General features: G+C 42.9%; 1 protein-coding gene across 2 annotated transcripts; it reads left to right on the top strand.

Moving 5' to 3' along the window:
* Nucleotides 1-1,292: 1,292 nt before the first annotated feature.
* On the top strand, nucleotides 1,293-20,868 carry elmo3 (engulfment and cell motility 3). 2 transcript variants are annotated; one of them, XM_061076335.1, is made up of 21 exons: nucleotides 1,293-1,498; nucleotides 6,177-6,289; nucleotides 7,578-7,618; nucleotides 7,765-7,837; nucleotides 8,785-8,835; nucleotides 9,061-9,230; nucleotides 9,772-9,871; nucleotides 9,969-10,120; nucleotides 11,003-11,081; nucleotides 11,921-11,971; nucleotides 12,052-12,174; nucleotides 12,639-12,761; nucleotides 12,880-12,984; nucleotides 13,078-13,186; nucleotides 13,309-13,445; nucleotides 16,920-17,083; nucleotides 17,713-17,825; nucleotides 17,947-18,051; nucleotides 18,284-18,363; nucleotides 18,464-18,541; nucleotides 19,402-20,868. In XM_061076335.1, the coding sequence occupies exons 2-21, from the start codon at nucleotides 6,212-6,214 to the stop codon at nucleotides 19,612-19,614; spliced, it is 2,145 nt and encodes a 714-aa protein (XP_060932318.1). In that variant the 5' UTR covers nucleotides 1,293-1,498; nucleotides 6,177-6,211; the 3' UTR covers nucleotides 19,615-20,868. The 2 variants fall into 2 exon arrangements, with proteins under 2 accessions (XP_060932318.1, XP_060932319.1); XM_061076336.1 differs by lacking the exon at nucleotides 1,293-1,498 and adding an exon at nucleotides 5,278-5,345.
* Nucleotides 20,869-20,929: the final 61 nt, after the last annotated feature.

Genomic DNA, 20,929 nt, shown 5'->3' with positions numbered 1-20,929 from the left:
TCCCAGTTTGAAGAAGTCAAAGCTGTGGGACGAAGGGGAACAGCAGGGGGCAGCTGTAGCCAGCTGGACCCGACCCGGAACTTTGAATGAATTCATCTACTAACTTCTTGGAAACTTGGAAGAAACTTTAGTTTAGTTCAGAATAAGCAGCAAGAGCACTTCCGCACGTCTTTCCAAAATAAAAGCCCTGTGTCGCTCGTGTAATACATGTTTTTCTTGTGGTGATCATACAGGTAAAGCCAAGAAAGGGTTGAAAGTTTTTAAAGTTTTTTAACAATATTGTTTATTGAAGTTTCAAGGGCATATCAAACTTTATGCAGAATTTACAAACATTTTCATTTACATCCCCTCGAACAGCCACTCATTCACACAGACATAGAAAAAAGAAATAAATAAAATGGACAATGACAACAGACATCAAACTAATGGAGTAAAAAATAAAATAAATAAATAAATAAAAATAAAAATAAGAAAAAAAAAAAGGCAGGATCATTTCACAACCTGTTGTTCAGTCAGTGTTATCCGTGTCATTGGTCAAAAATGACATAAATGATTCCCAAATACGAGCAAACTCCTCCTGTTTACCTTTAACAATGTATGTCAATCTCTCCAGTCAACTCCTTCTTCCATATTGCCAGTGATGGTGGTTCTACATTTTTCCAATATAGTGCAATCACTCTCCTTGACAATGTGTCACAGTTAATTGATCGCTTGTACTTTTTTTTTTTTTAACAATCTGTTTATTGAATTTTTTACATAATTAACAAACAAACAATACTGTTCCATCAATAACAATTACAGATCTAATTTCAATATACCACAGAACACATACCAACCCCCCACCCCCCTCCCTCCGGCACCTAGCCCCAACAGATGAGTACATATAGTTGAAAAATAAAGAATTGAAAAGAATAGATGACATAAATCATAATAATAATAATAATAATAATAATAATAATAACAATATAATAGTTATACTAAAAATAAATAAATAAATAGATACATATGATTAATACTAAAAAATTAAAAAAGAAAAAAAAAATTAAGAAAAAAAAAGAAAAGAAATAAAAGAAAAGAAACACAAGTTCAGCAAGGCAGTACTTAGCTCACAGCGATCAGACAGCTTGTGCTATTGACATAAGACAAAAAGGGATTCCAGGACTTCTCAAAAGAAACAGCCTTGCAACACGCTTGTACTTAAGTGGTTTTATTTTGAAAGTCACAACCGGAAAAGACGTGTTTACAATCCGGCTGCTCTCACTCAAACCTTTTGCGTGAACGACTCGGACCAACCCGGAACTTTAAAGTGACCTAATCTCTGCTGGAAACTCGAAACAAGGACTTTTTTCCTGCTGCTGCTGAACTCCTCCTCAGAGTCCGGGAGGAAAAACTCACTTCTCCCTCCTGAGCTTCTTCCTCCTGGAGGTGGATCCAGGTTCCCATGCTCCAGGCTCCGGCTCCTGCAGGACAGTAGCCTCGACTCGGCTCCTCTCACCAGGTAAGAACCATAAAGGAGCCGAGACACAGACTGGAGAGAACCCAACAGCTCGTTTAACAGAGAGATCTCCAGAGCCTCTGCAGGAAATCTGCTTCAAAATCTGTTATTAAATAGCAAACACAAGTTCAAGACATGTATCTGCACGTTGTCTTCTACACAACTTCAGCTTGAACTTTTGGGGTCGAACACAATTTTCTGCAGCACAAGTTTCAAAACTCCTCCATTGTTGGAAATACTGTTCGATACTTTGTGGATACAAAGTATTTATTTTTACCTCTTTCTTCTTTGATAGTAATTCAGGATTTATATTAATATATTAATTTTATATTAGCCCTGTACTTGATGTGTGTGTGTGTGTGTGTGTGTGTGTGAGTGTGTGTGTGTGTGTGTGTGTGTGTGTGTGTGTGTGTGTGTGTGTGTGTGTGTGTGTGTGTGTATGTGTGAGAGAGTGTGTGTCCATAATAGGTACATAAATCATCATATGTATGTATCTCTGTGTATGTATGTGTATTAGATGTGCATATATGTGTATGTACATATGCATATACACTCATGTAGATGTGTGTGAATATAATGTATATATATATACATAAATGTATATATATATATTCATATGCCTGTGTGTATGTGTGTGAACATAATATCTATGATATATATGCTTAAATATGTATCCATGTGTATATGAGTGTGTACCTAAATGTGTATGCATATGTGTGTATGTATGCGTGTGTGTGTGTGTGTGACCCTGTCAGGTTAGGAATTTCAGGCAGCTGAGAGCTCCCCCCTTCTCTCTCTCCCACACACACACAGACAGACACACACACACACACACACAGACACACACACACACACACAGGCTGGGGGGGGAGTGTGTCAGTCCGGGGGGTCCGAGACTCACACTGGGTCTGCAGACCAACAAAAGGTCCCGGCCGTGCTTGTGGTTTTAAGCCTAATGAAGCAAACCGCTCAGAGAAGAATTCAGACACTGACAACTGCTGAACTCTGGGAAAAAATATTCATTTCATTTTAAAGTGATCAAAACCTTACCTCTAAGAGTTTACTACGAGAGTGGGATATGTGAAGTTAAGTTTATTAAGTATTGTATCGCAGTCACACAGTGAAACAGAAGTACTTGACAGTCTATTATCAGTGTACTGAGAGTAAAACTCCACCTGTGTCCTGACAAACACTTTGATTTGTCTGGAGGATCAAACCATCTCACATTTCTCACATGTTGCATGTCTATTAAAACTAATAAAATGTAATATGGTCAATAACACAAGTTTTTTTTATTATGGATCGTTGTATTAATTTCCAAAAGTTAAAGGTGATGTTTTCAAACTGCGAATTTTGTTAAAAATACACAAATATATTCTCTTTTTACCAGTTGTTTTTGGAAATTAAATCTTTTGACTACTTTTTTACAGGAAGTAAATATATGAGCTTCAATAACCTCTCAAACTATTGTTTTGAAGGCCGAGAGGCACACACACAGACTTTGAGGTTTCAGCTGCCACAGACAGGTACAAACACAGACACTCAGTGGTTAACCTCCGTGGACTCTGAGATAAAAGCCAACTAAAACTCCCCTCCATCTTCTACGGATTTAAGAAAATGAAACAACTTACTCTCACATTTTCATGCTGATCAGCAGTATTTCAACAGAGCAGAAAACACGTTTGACACGCGATTCCATAAAGTTCACAGAATCGTATTGGATTCTCTTAATGTGTCAGTTTCAGGTTACGACACTTCACACTGCACGTTGTTTTTTTCTTTTGAGGAAATGAGAGGAGGCTCGAGGTGTGATTCTTCAGTTTGTTATTTATCTTGATGAAGAGAGAATGTCAGTGACTTCTACACGCTGTTAAAATGAGGCCTGCAGCATGTACAGACTCGTCGTGATGACTTCAGGCTCATGGAGCTCTGTTGTCACTGTGGGTGAATCCAGGAGGCTGCAGATCTGCTGCCCTGGAATGTTTTAACTCTCAGGACAGTTGGATCTGACTTGGTTTGAAGCAGCAGCAGAAGAACCAGCAGACATTTTGTCAGGTTACAGGAGGGAAACGCTCAGCAGCTACTGGTGACATCAATAATGATTAAAGATAGTCACTCCTATCATTAGTCACTCACTCATACCTGTGGTTTTCCTATTGTGACATGTCAAAATGTCTCCTGTTGAAAAAGGTTCTATAATGCTGGTAGTGAGATATGAGGCAAGAAATTATGTATCTTTATAACTGTGTCCACATGATAGTTTTTCTCTTTCCTGTACTTGAGAACAAACAGTCTCTCGTACTGGAAGGTCTCGACCTCAGGTCACCGCCACACACATGCAAACCTTCGTCTTCCTGTTCACTTCCAATCACTGTGAGCGAGGAAGCAAATTAACACATTTGCCTACTGTGGAGAGATGAATTGCTGTGTGGCTGTGCAATGGAGTTCAACCGTGGTGACCTTTGACCCCAGATATTAGCTCTGCATTGGGGTGTGTGTGACTGTTATATGTTATTAAACCTTAATGAGAAAGAAATGCAATTGAGGACTTAATGCATATCTTTTCTCCATTTTACCATCAGTATAGCATTATTTTAGCATAAATAGCTAGAAGTAAAAAGAAAAAGAACAAATACAACCAAATATATAGAGTTTGACTCAAGAAAGTCTCAAGGATGTAAACATAAACATTGGAAATTTGTTTATCCTGGGAAATAGCATTTAAAATTTTTGATACGAGTGACGCGCACTTAAAATGTTCCCATGGGTATTTCTTTTAGAGTGGTTCAAGTTATTTGTCTCATTTCCTCCTTTCTAATCAACACAACCTTCTGCCCTCAACTTACAGTCACCAACACAAGTTTGTTCACACACTCTTACCATCCCACAGTAAACTCAGCTGTCGGCCACCTGTTGTGTGTCTGGTTTCTTCATCGAACCCTGATTCAGACTCCTACTGGCTCGTAAAGCCGGGGCCATACTGCTACTGCCATAGACTTGGTTTTATGATTCCAAGTTTATAAAGAAATCACTTAAAGAAACCTTGAAAATATCTATTTTTATTGTTTAATGTTAGATTTTGTCTCCCAGATGTAGAACTGGTTTTGTCGGTCTCTCTGTGTAGTGTAAACCAAACCGATCATTTGATGTTCAGCTGATAGCGCTCTACCGCTCTGGCACACACCCAGATTAAAACCCACAGACAGTCTTTGTCGCTGCAGAGACCGGACATGCGTTTACCCAGTTTTCCCTTGTGTTTGCTGACTCATAATCTGCCCGACAACAAACCTACATCCCCTAAATCTCCTCAGGATTAAGTCTGCAAACTGTTGTTGTCGTTTCGTGGAGAGAAGTTGACGTTCGGCAGCAGTTTACCAGAATTCTCTCAGCGCCTCAGGGTTTTCTGCTCCCTCGAGTCTAAATTATCCACAAACCAACAAACACACAAACATTCTCCTGTTGATCAGAATCATGTCGCCCTGCATCAGGAGAGAGACGCGGCCTCGGGGCGAGCGAGGGCGGACGGCTGTGAAGGCGTGTGCTTGTGTTGACAGGAGCGTTGCTTTGAAAGCGTGAGGTCTGTCTCACTCTCGCAGAGCAGCTCTCCGAGAGATCCTGCAGTGGGTGGGGTCTGTTAATCACACCGAGCACAAGCAGGCACAAGCTCAACCTCTTCTCTTTCATTGTGAGCTGGCGAGTGAAACAGAAGAATTTACATCCAACTGTATTGTTTCCATGTGGCGAGAGTGAGGGAGAAGGACGAGGAAGGGGGAAGGGTTGGGAGCACAACAACAGCGTCTTCTGTATCCTGTGGGAATGCTCGTCTGAAGGCCGAGGGAGACGTGTGTCTGTGAGTTGGGAAGGGGGGGTGTGTGAGCAAATCCAAAGTGCATGTGTAGACAGCGCTCAGTCATCTCTGCTTTACTCACTACACCATAAATACACAGGGAAAGAGGAACACGGTGTTCTACAACTTCACGACTGAAAATGACAGTCGCTCTGACTGACGTGAATCATTCATGCGATGAACGGACTCAGTTCGCACTAAAAGAGAAACTGCTCCGGTGGAGGAGTTGGTTTCCTACGAGGTTACGTTTTAAAACTGGTGAATTATCAGGTTTCAGGTGAAATCTATGAGCTGAACAGAGACGGCTCCAGTTCAGTGACTGTTCTAAACCTGAATGTTTGGAATGGGCTGGTTGTTTGGTTCGTGGAGATGCTGATTGTAGTTTTCTAGATGAAACTGTCACAGTGACCTGAAGTTATTGAGCTGCTAAAAGTAAAGACCAATGTTGGATTCTCAGGCTGCAGAACCCTGAAGCTGCAGCTCCACTGCTGCACAAAGAGACGTTCACCTGTTAACTCAAAGTCCAGTGAAGCTCGACTCACTTCCCAGAACCTGAACCTGAGAACAGGTTATCATTTGCGGTCGGTGGTTTGATCCCAGTCTCCTCCAGTCTGCGCTGATAGGTCCGAGTGTGAATCATGTGTGATAGAGAAATGTGTGTATAAATAAATGAATGTGACCTGTAGCGAATAGAGGTCATTAAGAGTTTATACATGCAGTTAATTTCCCACTGTCTATACATCCTTCTCTCATGAAAGGCTCCAGTGAAGGTCCCGATGAACCGATAAAAGAAATCTACAACACATTGACTCTTTCTTCTCTTTTTGTCATCAGCAGTTTACAGAGTGGTGGAATCACAAGGTGCCAAGATGCCACAGCAGAAGGACATAGTGAAGATTGCCATCCAGATGCCTGGGGCCTATCCCCAGCTTATACAACTGGATCAGGTAACACACACACACACACACACACACACACACACACACACACACACACACACACACACACACATGGATAGAGGAAATACAGATATATCTCCTTATCTCCGTCATATAGAGAGATATGAAATGATTGGAGAAGTTTAAATCCAACTTATTTTGAAACATCATTTACATCTATATACTAGAGACATATTCATTCACATTAAAGGAAAAAAAGGTCTGTTTTAGCTACTATGAGAATATTATAACAAACATTCCAGTTTTATTATGGTTTGAGACATTGAGACATATGTATAATGCATTGATATAAGTTTCTCAGACAGAAAGTACAAAGATCTTGTTAATGTTTCTCAAAACGCTCCCGGAGGTTCCACGCCCACCCGGCTGGTTTTCTGTCTTTCTCAGCTTTTACCAAATGTTATCGTGGGGGAAGTTTTCCATGTGTTTCCCAGAAATGTTTGGGGAAGTTGAACTTCTTTGCACAAGACACCAGCAGTGAGTTGTAGTTCAAAGTGTGAAGCTGGTCACAGTCACACACACACTTGACCAGAGAGAAAATGTGTTTAACAGGTTATTACGAGACTTTTTAATTTCAACAGGAATGGACAGAGATTCTAATTTCACCCAGTTTTCAAAAACCTTAATGCCTCCAATAATTTCACGACTCTTGTTTTTATCAGCACAGCAGCAGAGGATTCAGTTTTGAACGTGAAAACTCACTCGCTACCCAAAATATTTTGGATTTAGATCCCAACAAATCCTGCGAGCCCAGAGGAAGCTCACAACAGCTTCCCATTGGCTCTCCTGTCGTCATTTAACACATCTGATAGGTCGACCTTCTTGGCTGCCACTAATAACAGGCCATCCGCCGGGTCTACCGCACAACCCAGGGACATTTTGACTGGTTGACCGCGGGGCAGACCACTAATAGCAGGATAGTCTGAGAGTCAGACATGGAAGTTGTCTGGCTTTTATTTATGTGCGAAGCGGGATCTGGAGAGTGAGGGAAACATTGTTCAGGAGGCGTCGGGGAGATCTTGGATTTCCTCTTCTCAGCACACAGGGTTTGCAGCCAGCGGGAATAGCTGTGGTGTCGTGATCCCATAACAGCGTGTTATTACCCCAGCGTGCGTTCAGCTCCCTGACAGAGGGAATACTTTGATAGTAGAGTCTGCTAAGTCCTGTTGTTGTTGTTGACCCACATGTATGCAGCAGCAGGTGTTTGTAATGTGTAAATGTAAATTTCCCATGAGTGCGAGTGTGTGATTGTAAACGTTTTGTTGTGTCCTTGCAGAAAAAGCCTCTGTCGGCTGTAATAAAGGAAGTGTGTGATGGGTAAGTAGATGACTCTACCGCTCTGTGGTAACATTTAAAATTATTATCATCAACTTCCGCAATAGTTAATATCTTTGTCTGTGTGTGTGTGTGTGTGTGTGTGTGTGTGTGTGTGTGTGTGTGTGTGTGTGTGTATGTGTGTGTAGCTGGAATCTCCCAGGTCCTGACAACTACGCCCTGCAGTATGCTGACGGAGTGCAAATGTACATCACTGAATCAGTAAGACAAATACATTTATCTACGTGTCTGTATTATTAATTTACACATTTACATTTATCTACACCAGGGAATCAGTCCAGTAAATATCTGAGCGCACCTTGAGCAGCAGACCTGACTCATCCCTGCAGGAGGTTCTGGGTTTAAGTACGACAACGTTGTCAAGTCAAAACAAAGCAGCGAATCAGTGACTCAACACATCTTTGTATTTTTCACCGCATCCAACAGTTAGATGAGATTGTTTCAAACAGAGCTCAGGTTGCACAATAATTACAGCTTTCAAATGTGAGTGTGAGAGTCAAGAAGCGAGAGACAGCGCGAGAGGGAGAGAGAGAGAGAGAAGAAGAGAAGAACCCAGACAGAGCTGCACTCATCTTCTCGGTGTCAGGTGACCTTTTCAAACTGCTGCCAGTGGAAGCCCCTCCCCCCTCCTCAGAGGTAGAGACAGGACTGTAGAAGTCATTAGAGAAAGATGATGTTTTTATTGTTGAACATCTCAGCAGCAGACTTTTAGAGAATGCATACTTCCAGACTTTAGAGTTGGTTGTAGTTATATACAGATGTTTCTTGCGATAATGTGATAAATTCCCACTTTCACTAGTAATATGATTCAGAAACTAAAATCCCTGTAGGAATCCTGTTCAGGTGAAAGGATCAGAGATAGTGCAGCAGCCTGGACTCTCTTCTCGTCCTGTCTCTTTGCAATTACTCACTCACAACAGCTGCTTTTCCTATAAAGGAAAAAACTCACTTTCCTGTACGCACCAACCTGCACCATCAGCCTGACGTGTTGTAGTACTTTCACTTTGTAGTGTTAAACTCGTCCTCGACTTGAATTTCAATCATACATATTTGCCCTTTTAGCTAATTTAAACAATGTTCAAGTGTTTTAAACAGCTTTTAAATAGTGTTTCCTATGTCCACCTGTTTGTGTTTATTTGTTTGTGTAGAATCGTCTGGACATAAAGAACGGCTGCATCCTGCGTCTGACCAAGGGCCCGGTGAGTCTGCAGCCACAAGCCTCTTCCTTCTGTCACCTCCTCCTCTCACATTCTTCTGTCTCTCACTCTCTAGCTGCTGCTTCAGACATGCACTGAATGTCTGAGTGAGAGCCTCCAGACTTTCTCCTGAGTCTTTTCACCCCAGTCCCCTTGTAAAAACCAGTAACAACACTCTGAATAATTAGGAAACGTGTTGTTGAGCTTTGGTCTTTCTCCTGATCGCAGGGTCGCTGTGCGGAGGACTTGTTCAAGGGCATCCAGAGCTCGGACTCGGGCGTGCGCTGCGACTCGCTGAAGGAGCTGGCCAACGTCTCCACAGACGTGACCTTCGCTCAGGAGTTCATCAGCAGAGACGGACACCTCCTACTGGTCAAGATAGTGGAGGATGCTAAGGAGTTAGTATCTGTGTCTGTGTCTGTGCTCACATGTTTCCCTTGGAATGCTGCTCCTCAGAGACATAGAGAAGTGGTCTCTGTACGTGTAGCAGCACATCCCACTGAGCTTAATGTATATAAGAAAAACAAGGAATGTACCTGGTGGATGTGTTTTAGAAACATCTCCTCACGTTTGTTCCTCCAGTTTCGGAGTATTCACTGATTTATTTTCAACACTTCCTTTGATCATAGATAACATTGACAAACGATTATGTAGCAAGTTGGGACAGAACTTAGAGAACATCAGTGTAAACCAGGAAGTCAGGACTTTTTTTAGTGGGAATCAAGTCAGCTGAATCTGTAATTTCTTAAAAGACCTTTCTTAAGATACATTTTATCAGAGAGCTTTTCCCTTTGAACTGTGTTAAATTACTACCTGAATTATTGAAAGGATTCCATCCAAACTGCCAATTTGAGTTCTGTTCAGATTCAGTGTGTGTGTGTCTGTTTGTGTGATTACATTATACTTATTTCTGTCTGTGTGTGTGTGTGTTTCCTTCAGGAGTAATGTGATCATGACGCACACACTGACAGGCTTCATGGAGCTGATGGATCACGGGATAGTTTCCTGGGAGAACCTCTCAACCATCTTCATCAAGAAGGTGCTGGATCTACTGCTTCCCGTCTTTTAGTTATGTCACAGATATATTCTTCTCATTAGTGTGTTGCTCATTCACTTCCTTACTCCTCTCCTTTCAGATCGCCAGCTTTGTCAACGCTAAGGCGGCAGACGCGTCGATGCAGCAGGTGTCCCTGGACATCCTGGAGAGCATGGTGCTGAGCAGTCACGGCCTCTTCCTGCAGGTCAAACAGGAAGTCACCATGGAGAGGCTGGTCGCTCATCTCCAGGTGTAAGTTACAGATAGATGCAGACTCATAAAAAGCCAAACCAACATTTACTAAATACTTATTTTCAAATTGAAGCAGTGTCTCTTCAGTAAATTGAAAGAGAGAATAAGTCCTTAAAGAGGGAACACGTCAGGGATCGGTGACCAGGGGGCAGGTTGATAAAAAGCTGCATTGTCTCTGAAACGGGAAGTTTTGAAATATGTAAAACACAGCTGATAGTACTGGTGATATAAAACAGAGGGAACTGGGATGGTACTCAGTTGAGAGCATAGACCAACAGTCCCATCAGATTCAATCAAGCTGCACCAGATTTCACACTCTCATATGTAGATATCATTCCCCTAAAGGTTTCTGAAATCCATCATCAAGACCCATGAATTATTCCTTGGGAAATCTTGCAATGTTAGAGAAAGTGATATAACATTCCTGGACCCACCTCAGAGCTTTATGGGTTTTTCCTTGGCTCACATCCCATCTCTAAACGAAGTTTCTAAATATTTATTGCAGTAGTTTATGCGTAATCCTGCAAACAGACAGAATGAATTACCTCCTTGGCAGAACTACTTCTCTGCCATGCATCACACATGTGCCTTGAGTTAGATGGTGGGCGTGCCCGATGCTCTGTGTCGACACAATCACCACAACGACAACAATCCCAGTTTCACGCTCAGGACACACAACGTGGCTTTCAAGCTAACGTACCATGCGAGCTATCAATACAATGCTAGAGAGAAGAACACGGGGAAGTAACGTGCTGTGAGTGTTGTTGTTCAGCTTCTGCTGTACGCAACGCACCCACAATGCAGTGCAGCAACATCCCAACATTCGGAGTGAATCCTCACATTGTGTGTTTGTCTCACACGCTCCTCTCCGACTTGTTTCAGGACCAACCAGCAGATCCAGACCAAAGCCATGGCGCTGCTCATGGCGCTGCTGCAGACGGCCGGGGACTCGGACAGACAGGTGCTGCTGCAGTCTGGTTATTGCTCTCCCACTCGGTTCCTCTTCTCCTTATTGCTCTGTGATCTCACCGCCGTGCAGACACATCAACTGTTCAGTTCCCTGAATCGTTGTTTCTCTCTGACAGTGATGCCTGCAACTGTAAAAATCAGAACCTTCTCTTTTTCGCTGTTTTTCATTTGCTCTTTGCCTTAATTGTCGACTATGAGTCCTTTGTGTGTTGATGGGACGCTCTGACACCCCGGGCCTGCATGTGACTCGTGGAAAAATGGTGTTTTTGTACCAGCCGGACCTTTTATTCTACATAGGAGTCAGAGTCCTGCAAGCACCACCTCTGGCAAACAGCTGGAAATGATCCATCTCTGTTGTTCTGTCTGCTCATCTCAGACTTTCGTCAGACAGTCGAGTCTTTCTCTCCCTCTGTTCGGTTTCTGCTCCTCTCTTATTGTACGGAAACAGTTCCTTCATTCAGCCCTTCATCTCCTTTCTCTCAGGCTCGCTTTGTTACTCTCTCTCTCTCTCTCTCTCTCTCTCTCTCTCTCTCTCTCTCTCTCTCTCTCACACAACCTTCCTCAATTGGTTAACAAATCCACCCGTCTTATCAGGGTGAACATTCCCAGAGCAAATTTGCATCCTGAACAAAATGAGGTTGAGTCAGTGGCAAGAACCAGCAAGTGTTGGTTTCGCCACAGAGGTCAAAGTCCGTCTCAGACTTAAACCCATGTCCCGCCCCCGAGTCTGTTCCTGACACCATAGTACCCCCTCATGTTAGAAACGTGTCATTACATCTCAGCGACACATTTCACTTGCTCTCACTCTTAACATTGTTTTCTCTTTTCCAGGATATGTTTGCATTCCTGAATAAGAAGAATCTGCGTCAGTACATTTATAAGGTAAACGTCGATGATCTCACTTTCGTTATCTTGTTGTCGTGAACGTGAATAAACCAACACAGACTGTGCGTGTGTTGCAGAACATCATCCATAGTTCTGCTTCAGTCCAGGACGAGATGGCCCACTACCTCTACGTCCTGCAGTCGGTCACGTTGAATCACCTGGAGCCGCGCATGAGGACGCCTCTGGACAGCTACAGTCAGGTGAGTGAAACACGAGGAGTCCGGCTCGGAGAGAAAACATCTGCTGCTGATGAACATTTCTCTGACTTCCTGTTACTAAATTAAACAAATCATCTTTCTTCACAATTGAGGTTTCAGATCATTTGATTATTGAATCATTTCCTGAAACTTATACTGTTATATAGCATCTCTTAAGTGCAGAAATTCCCCAGTGATTCAGATTTACAGATACAGATTTATTGATTTGATTATTTCTTCTCGTTATATCTCTTCATCTTTCACCTTAAACCTTTATGATAAATAACTGTTATTGAAGCTTGATATTTTACAGTTTAACCACAAACTTTATTTCAAATAAATAAAAAAATATGTAGAATTTGAATAAACATACATTTAATTAATGTACATCTCTCCTGCATTCTTTGTATTATAAAATAAGAAGTTAACCTCCATCTTTTACCCCTGTCTTCCTGCTGTGACACCAGGATCAGAGAGAAGTCCTCCACGCTTTGCGTCAGGCGGCGTTTGAGACGGAGACTGAAAACAGTCTGAGCAACGAGAGGCGCCGCTCGCTCTGTGCTAAAGAGTTCAAGAAACTGGGATTCTCTGTGAGTGTCTGCCCTCAGAACTTATTCTCTCATGTTTGTCCCCTCAGCATTCATCATATTACTCTGAGGGACAGTATCGGATTTGTATTCATTATTATCTTTGATTCTTCCCTTCCAGAACAACAGTAACCCTGGTCAAGACTTGGTGCGGACGCCTCCTGGTCTCGTAGCTTTGGACACCATGTCTTATTTTTCTTCACGCTATCCTGATGCCTACAGCAGGGTGAGCGGGGTTTTATCTTTTTTTTGTTTTATTTAAAGAGTTCAGCTTCTTTCTTTTATCTAATCTTCATTTCTCCTTGTGTCCCGCTCTCAGTTTGTTCTGGAGAACAGCAGCAGAGAGGACAAACACGAGTGTCCGTTTGCCAGGAGCAGCATTCAGCTCACGCTCATCCTGTGTGAGATTCTTCGTATCGGAGAGCCACGTAAGTCGACCTCCGACCTGCTGCTGATATGAATGTATATAAATATCCTCTGGTCAAACCACCTCTTAGACCTCTTTTCATCTTTGTCTTCTCCGTCTTCTCCACCGCTTCCCATCTGACAGCCTCAGAGACGGGATCTGACTACCACCCCATCTTCTTCAGTCAGGACCGACTCGTGGAGGAGCTCTTCTGCGTCTGTATCCAGCTGCTCAACAAGACCTGGAAGGAGATGAGAGCCACACAGGAGGACTTTGACAAGGTACAGTAGTCCAGGATAACCCAGCACAGCAGGGTTTGCTTTGTGTTATATCCTGAGCACCACAGGACATCTGTTGTACCAGTCAGGTGTCAAGAACTGGCTCAAGGTTCAGACAAACACAACTAGAAGGAGGAACACACCAATAGTTGTCAATCAAAAACCTGAGTGTTTATTAAATCAAACTATTTATAACAACAACAAAACAGGAAGCTACTAAGTTAGTAAAAATCAGTACAATAGAGCATGAGTGAGTGGAAAATAGACAGAAAGAAAATAACAAAGAAACGACAGGAGCACATGTGATAGCTAAGAGAAAGAGACTGAGCCAGCAGGTTTTGATTCCCCACTTAATTTTATCTAGCACAGTAAACTGCACTTGCTGTTACCATGGTAACTGTGTTTACTGCATCTGGATGGGCAGTGAACTGGTTTAACGAGATAAATCAAACCCATCTTTATATTTGATAATGAACGATGAACAATTTATGCAAGGAAATCGGTTTAACTTTGAGAGATATTCAAGAAAACTAGTAGAAATTTATCCTGTTTTATACTTTTTATGGTTGATTTGTATAACTTTGTGCTTTTGTGACATTGTGTTGGATTATTCTCGGTGCAAACTACACACAACCTGCTCCTTACACAACTTTAAGTGTCTTTACAAGCAGTGTAGAACCATGAAAGAAAGAGAAGTCAAGCTTTTGTCTCGAGTCGCAGCTCCACATCTCTCACAGCCCTCTCCTGATAGCCATAAAACTCAGTGACCTTTTGACCTGTCAGGAGCAGCCCTGTGTCCCGAGCGCCGGGGCAGCAGACCGACCTTTTGTCTCTGCCCACGGCCCCCTACCCAGGGTGCTCTGGGGCAAGGACAAAGGGGCATTAGGTGGACAAAGAGAAGCGTGGTGGGCGGCAGAATCAGAGGGAGAAGGAAATGCGGCAAAAACAAAGCGCCCAGGGCATCAGCAGTAACTCCACGACAACAGAGGGAACGTAAAACCTCTGGAAACAATATGGGAGGGCGAGAATGAGAGGAGGGAGCGGCGTGCAAGAGAAAGCACAGAAAGAGAGAGAGAGAGAGGTGGGGGGGTGATATACGAGACACCACAAATGTAGGTTTCCTTACTTGGAGAGCGAAGTGGACTTAGTTGTGTTGGTGTGAGTGAGACTACCAACAAAAAAAACACACAATCATGTATGTGCGTATCTCTACACACCCCCCCAATCCTCCACGAGTGCACACACACACACACATTGATACACACATTCAGCAAGCACATGCTGCAGGGTATCAGGGAACACACACAGCTGCCTGTCATCGCTCCCATTGGTCAATTCAGCTACATAACAGAGGGGGCTGGACTTGTGTGTGTGTGTGTGGGGGGGGGGTGGTGGTGGCATGTGTGTGAGAATATCAGGGTGTCTGTTTACAAAACACCCACAGGCCTGCACCTCTCCTGCCATGTAGGTGACGTCTGTTCCTCTCACTCACTTTCACCGCTCGTCACGTTTCTCTAATCGCCGAGCGCCGGACAGGTGGCGTCTTAGAGCTGGGATAGAAGTCGTTTGTTTAAAATAGTCGAAGGATGGAGGTAAGGTTGGATTTTGTTTGTGTTTTTTTTCTCGGTTGTAAATTCGCTTTGAATAGTTTGGTGCTACTTATTAAATGTTCCAGGTAGAAGATGAGTTTTTATCCCTTCAAGGCTTCGACATATGAGAGTTTAGGTCCCAGGATCCTGTGAAGTGTTGGAAACTTGTGTCATGTGAAAATCGCTGGATGCCAAAGTTATTTTGGCTCCTGGAGCTTGTGCAGGCGGTGACAGTGTGAAACTCTAGCCGCTTGTTTTCTGTCCGAGCATGTTCACGCAATATAGAACGACAGGATTTCACTGTCTGTGCCAGACACACACAGACAGACAAACACACAGATAGACTCACAGATAGACAAACACACAGAGACAGACAGACACACAGATAGACACACAGATAGACAGAAACACAACCAGACAGTTGGACACACACAGATAGACACACACACAGAGACAGACAGACAGTCATTCCTTGTGGTCAGTTTGGTAACATTCATCTTTATGTTTCGAAGGAACTTACAACAAATACATTTCTGAATCTGCGTCATCAGAAACCACGTTATTTAAAAATCTACTGTTGTTTTCTGTAATGTATGTAAATCCCAGTGTATCAGATTCTCTGCTGTAGTTATTTGTAGACCAGACATTTTACTCAGCGATTGCTCTCGATCAAAGTTGTAAAGAGGAACGATGTAGGTCAGCAGAGGCGTTTGTGTGAGTTGTGTTGCTGGAGGCCGCTCCCTCCCGCTGCTCTATAGATTATTATATAGATTTTCCACTACTTGCAGCTGAGGCGCCTAAACCCGAAGGGATCTATAGATTCTAATCACATGCAAGCGGGCAGTGTCAGTGTAGCAAGGGTCAACCCCCGTGTCTGTCTGTGTGAGCTTCAGTTGAACAAATCATGCAGAAAAAACACGCACAAAAAAATACGCTGAGTCAGTGAGACAGCAGATTGTTCTCACTTGTTTACAAATAAATAAATAAATGCATATTAGAAATTGAATCTGCAGTTATCACCCAGATGTTAGAATGAACCTAAGGATGGTTGGTGTGGTGTTACTGGTTGGGAAAGTTAGATTTAAGGGTTTAAAGAAAACAAAGTCCAAAACAGAAAACACTAGTAAAGAAAAAGTGACAGGATGAGAGAACACAATGTTCAGGGAAACACAACGGCGAGTGAGCGACGACAAACTGTCAAAGGGAAGCACGGAGACGTATATACACACGGGAGGCAGGTCGAGTGGACTCAGGTGAAACTCATGATCACAGGGTCAGGAAACAGGACAAAGACAGGAAGTTAAGCCAGAGACACACAAGGAACATCATTTCAAAGTAAAACAGGAAGCGGAGATCTCAGGGGGGAAACACAAACCTAAACACAAGGAAACACACAGGTAAAAGTCAACAAACCCAAAAGAGTCCACAATCCAAAGTGTCCCCAAAACGTCTCCATCTCAGAGTTCAGAGTCATGACATCTCCAGGATATCGTTGCTTCATTTCTGGAAAGTGGAAGGAGACATGGCGTCCATCTTTATCTACAGTTTAAGATCTTCATCAGTGAATGACAGTTAAGATTGTGACCTGCTTGTAAACATAGTGCATATATGATAAGATAAAACAACGAGCTGCCAACGACAAATTGTTCAACTTGATGCAGACAACCTCATTCTCTAGATTTTTAGAGTTTCTTCTCTATGGGCAACTTCTGATTGATACCATTCACCAGAGGGCTTTAAACTTTCCACTCAATAACAGTCACTCTCTTTTCAAAGACCACTTCCCCAGATTCAAAGAACAGGGGAGCAATGAGGACACAGGAGGCAGCACATTGAATTTCATAGATCAGGCTTGAGGACGTGAGCATCTCTCTGTCTCTCTCTGCAGGTGATGCAGGTGGTGAGGGAGCAGATCACCAGGACCTTGTCCAGTAAGCCCACGTCTCTGGAGCTCTTCAAGAACAAAGTCAACGCCCTCAACTACGGCGAGATCCTCAAACTGCGGCAGACGGAGCGGCTGCACCAGGAGGAGACGCTAGCGCCCCCTGTGCTGTGAGTTGAACACCACACCGGTCACATGACTGAAGGCCTGACTTTACATACAAGGCAGGACGTGTCCCTTTCTACTGTTATTAACTGATTTCTAATCATGTGAATCATGACAGAGGAAATTAAATCGAGCAGGTGCATGAATTTTTAAGTCTCGATTTTTTTTAATTAAGTTCATATTTGTGAATAGTTAAAAGCTTGTTAAATTAAAGATTGACCTCAATTATGAGCCTTCATATATTTTTATTTCTTGTAATGCAAACAGTTAATTTGTTTGATCATTTGTAGTCATTTGATGTAGAGAAAGTAAAGCAACACAAAACCTGTTCATCTGCTCTCGTGACGACATTCCCCCCTGATACATCAGCTGTTGTTTATTGTGTGACTTGTTTGTCATGTGACTGTTTGTCACTAAACACTGAGTGTAACAGGTCAGCTGTATTGTCGGCAGAGATGTTGCCTGTGCTGCGTTTGATTCCTTATTGAAACAAAAAAAACACGAATGTAAAAGTTTATTTAACCTGTTGTGACTCGCTGTGGTTTGGTCATGAGTTTGCAAACACATCTGAGTTTCTTCACTATTTTTATACTAATGTTAAATGACAAGTGAGTGTGTGTTTGTCCTTCCTTAGGGAGCTGAAAGAGCGTCTGAAGCCGGAGCTGCTCGAGCTGATCCGTCAGCAGAGACTCAACCGACTGTGTCAGGGAACCAAGTTCAGAAAGATCAGCAGCCGCCGCCGACAGGGTGAGAAACCAACACGCACACGGACACACACAGACTCACACACACACACACGCCTCTTAAACCAGTAGACTTGATACTTTCCTGTCTGACTAACCTCTGTCTTTGCTCATTTTCCTCTCAGATAAACTGTGGTACTGCCGCTTGTCACCCAATCACAAAATACTTCACTACGGTGACTTGGAGGACGACACGGACAATCCTCCGATAGAAACACTGCAGGAGAAGAGTGAGTCGATTCCTAAGATGTTGCTATCAAACCTGTAACAAATAGAACTTGAATTAAGAAAATACAACAATTTACATTCCATATTTGCCCTAATTACCAAAAACACAGATGTCAATACTGTGAAAGGCTCAGATCAGCTGATTTCAACCAGGCTCAAGTGTCTAGATAAAGTCAAGATAATGAAATATTCCTGTCTGAGTCCTGATCCAAGTCTTTCCTCCTCCTCCCTCAGTTCCAGTAGCAGATATCAAGGGGCTGCTGACGGGAAAAGACTGTCCTCACATGAAGGAGCACAAAGGCAAACAGAACAAGGTCAGCGGCTCTTCTTATCTTTTCAGATTATGGAGGTTTTCCACTCAGTCAGAAGTAACAAAGCCTCATTGTGTTTGTACTTGCTCCTCCCTCCCTGTAGGAGGTGCTGGACCTGGCCTTCAGCCTCACATATGTAGAAGAGTACAGTCTGAACTTCATCGCACCCTCCAGGACTGACGTGAGTGGATCTTCTTATTGTCCTGACTAGGGTTGCAAAATTCCGGGAATATTAAAAGTTGGAAACTTTCCATGGGAATTAACGGGAATATACGGGAATTAACGGGAATAAACGGGAAATGTTGTAGGTAATTTATACTAACTGTATTTACCTTGTGATATACAGACATAAATATAAACATTTTGTTGTTTCATAGGCTGATTTGAGCCCTGAGGAAACTTTGGGCACTTGACAATATGCTTCTGCATCGTTGTGTCATTCTTAACATAGGTCTTTGCACAGTATTTGCAAATGTACACAGCCTTTCCTTCTACATTGGATGGGGTGAAATGCCTCCACACATGAGAGAGTGCACGTGGCATTGTTCTGTAGAATAAGATGAGAAAAAAGTTTGTAAAAAAACACTAATGCAATGCCAGAGATATAAATAGTTAGCCAAACAATTGGAATCGTCTGTAAACATATTTTACAATTGATGGATAAATGAATGGAAATATGCTAGATGAACAGATGAGCAATCCTCAATCAGCATGCTAATATATTTTCCCCAGTAATATCATCAAAACTTACCTGACTAGTCCTGCACTCTACAGCAGGCCTCAATAGCCCTGCTGTAGAGTGAAGGATGCTGGGAGTTATCTGTGCATGTGATGGAAGAATGCACAGTGGAGGGTTGAAACTCAACGTGCAGCGTGTGATGCATTCCATACATCTGTAAAATAGAGTTTTGAATGATGTTTTTATTGCTCACCAAGTTTCCGGAAATTTACCGTTTACCCTTTGCAACCCTAGTCCTGACCTTAATCTGTGTGTAAGTAATACCCACCCCAGAGTACTCACTGTGCTCCTCCCTGTGTCAGTTCTGCCTGTGGACGGACGGCCTGAGCGTCCTCCTGGGCCGGGACATGAGCAGCGAATCCATGCGCAGCGAGCTGGACATCCTCCTCTCTATGGAGATTAAGCTCCGCCTCCTGGACCTGGAGAACGTCCCCATCCCGGACAGCGCGCCGGTCGTCCCCAAACCTCCGAGCAACTTCAACTTCTGCTACGACTTCAGCCAGACCGAGCAGTAGAGTGTGTGCACAGGCTGGATGTGTGAATGTGTAAATATATATATAAATATATGTGTGTGTGTGTGTGTGTGTTTGTATGTTGTGAGATTTTACCAGTGCGTCCGTGCACTTATTAACAGATTTATAATCCTGACAGTAGAAGTTTCCTCTGTGACCTGTTTTTATACAATGAATTCAAGGAAACTCTTAAAACTACAGCAGAGGGTTGTTGGTACGAATCTTCACCATCAGCTGCTCTGATGCTGCAGATCATCGCTTCTCATCTGGGGAAGTTTGACCTTTTTTCTGACTTCCATCTCTTGAAGTTCAGGTGCCTGGGAACTTCCAGAAACAACAGAGACTCCAGCTGCTCGCACACCTGCACTGAAGTCTGCACATGCTCCTCCAGGCTTCCGCAGGGCCTGTTTGTTAAAAGGCAAATGTCCGAGTCGGTCGCTCCGGACACTTTACAAAACCTGTCCTTCCAGCTCCCTGGTAGAATGTCCGTGTGAACCCATGTGAGAATACAGAGAGAAAATGTCCGGAAAGTTCAAAGTGAGTTTCTAATAAGTGACGGACGGGTTTCCAGATGAAAACAAGGCGTCATAGAGAACCTTCATGAAGTTGTCCAATTGGAAGGAAAATGAGATTACAGAGCTTTTGGCTGAGGCCACTGAGGATGAGTTTCCTGAAGTAGTAAACTCGTCTGACCCGGACAATCTCCTGCTGCCTTCAGAGTTCATGTCTGACAACAGCTTTTGAAAAAAGAGATTCACGATGTTTGCTCCAGTAATGGTACTTTTTAAATTAAATTTTTCAAATCAGTTTTGTATTTCTAAACACATCAAAAGCTCTGCATGGTACTTACAGTGTCGCTGTGTGCAAGGCTGCTCGTCACTGCTCGAGGATGTAGACGTTTTCTATCTGGTTGTGCACATTTCTTTTAAATTCCTTTCTGCTGTTTCAGGTTTTTTTTTGACTGGGCATTAACTAGAACACTGATTTGTACAACACTTATTTTAAATCAGTGCAGATTCTCATCAGGTACCAAGCTGCCTTCTTCCCCCTCTTTCTTATCAAGAGCATCACTAAGCATTGGAAATTAGAAAACATCCTGATCTTTAGATTTGTCATGAATTAAATCTAAAACCTGGTCATGTTATAAAAAGGTACTTGTTCAATCACCTCAAGCTTTCAGTAGCTGCTCAACAACTGACAGTTCTTCAGTATATCACAGTAAGTTTGAGTGTTTTCTGCCATTTTGTGGCATCAGTTCATTTCTCTTCACCCCCCCCCCCCCCACCACCACCACCACCTCTGATGATATCCACTTTAA

The sequence above is a fragment of the Limanda limanda genome, chromosome 8 (genome assembly GCF_963576545.1).
Source record: "Limanda limanda chromosome 8, fLimLim1.1, whole genome shotgun sequence".
Classification (NCBI taxonomy): Eukaryota; Metazoa; Chordata; class Actinopteri; order Pleuronectiformes; family Pleuronectidae; genus Limanda; species Limanda limanda.
Note: the sequence above shows the minus strand (reverse complement) of the source record. Positions and strands in the feature narration are given on the sequence as shown.

Excerpts from the sequence above, each read along its gene's own strand:
- elmo3 (XM_061076335.1), top strand. The coding sequence starts at position 6,212 with ATGCCACAGCAGAAGGACATAGTGAAGATTGCCATCCAGATGCCTGGG. Across the intron at positions 10,121-11,002 it reads CTGGTCGCTCATCTCCAGGT|GACCAACCAGCAGATCCAGA; the intron begins GTAAGTTACAGA and ends GACTTGTTTCAG. Across the intron at positions 12,762-12,879 it reads TCAAGAAACTGGGATTCTCT|AACAACAGTAACCCTGGTCA; the intron begins GTGAGTGTCTGC and ends CTTCCCTTCCAG.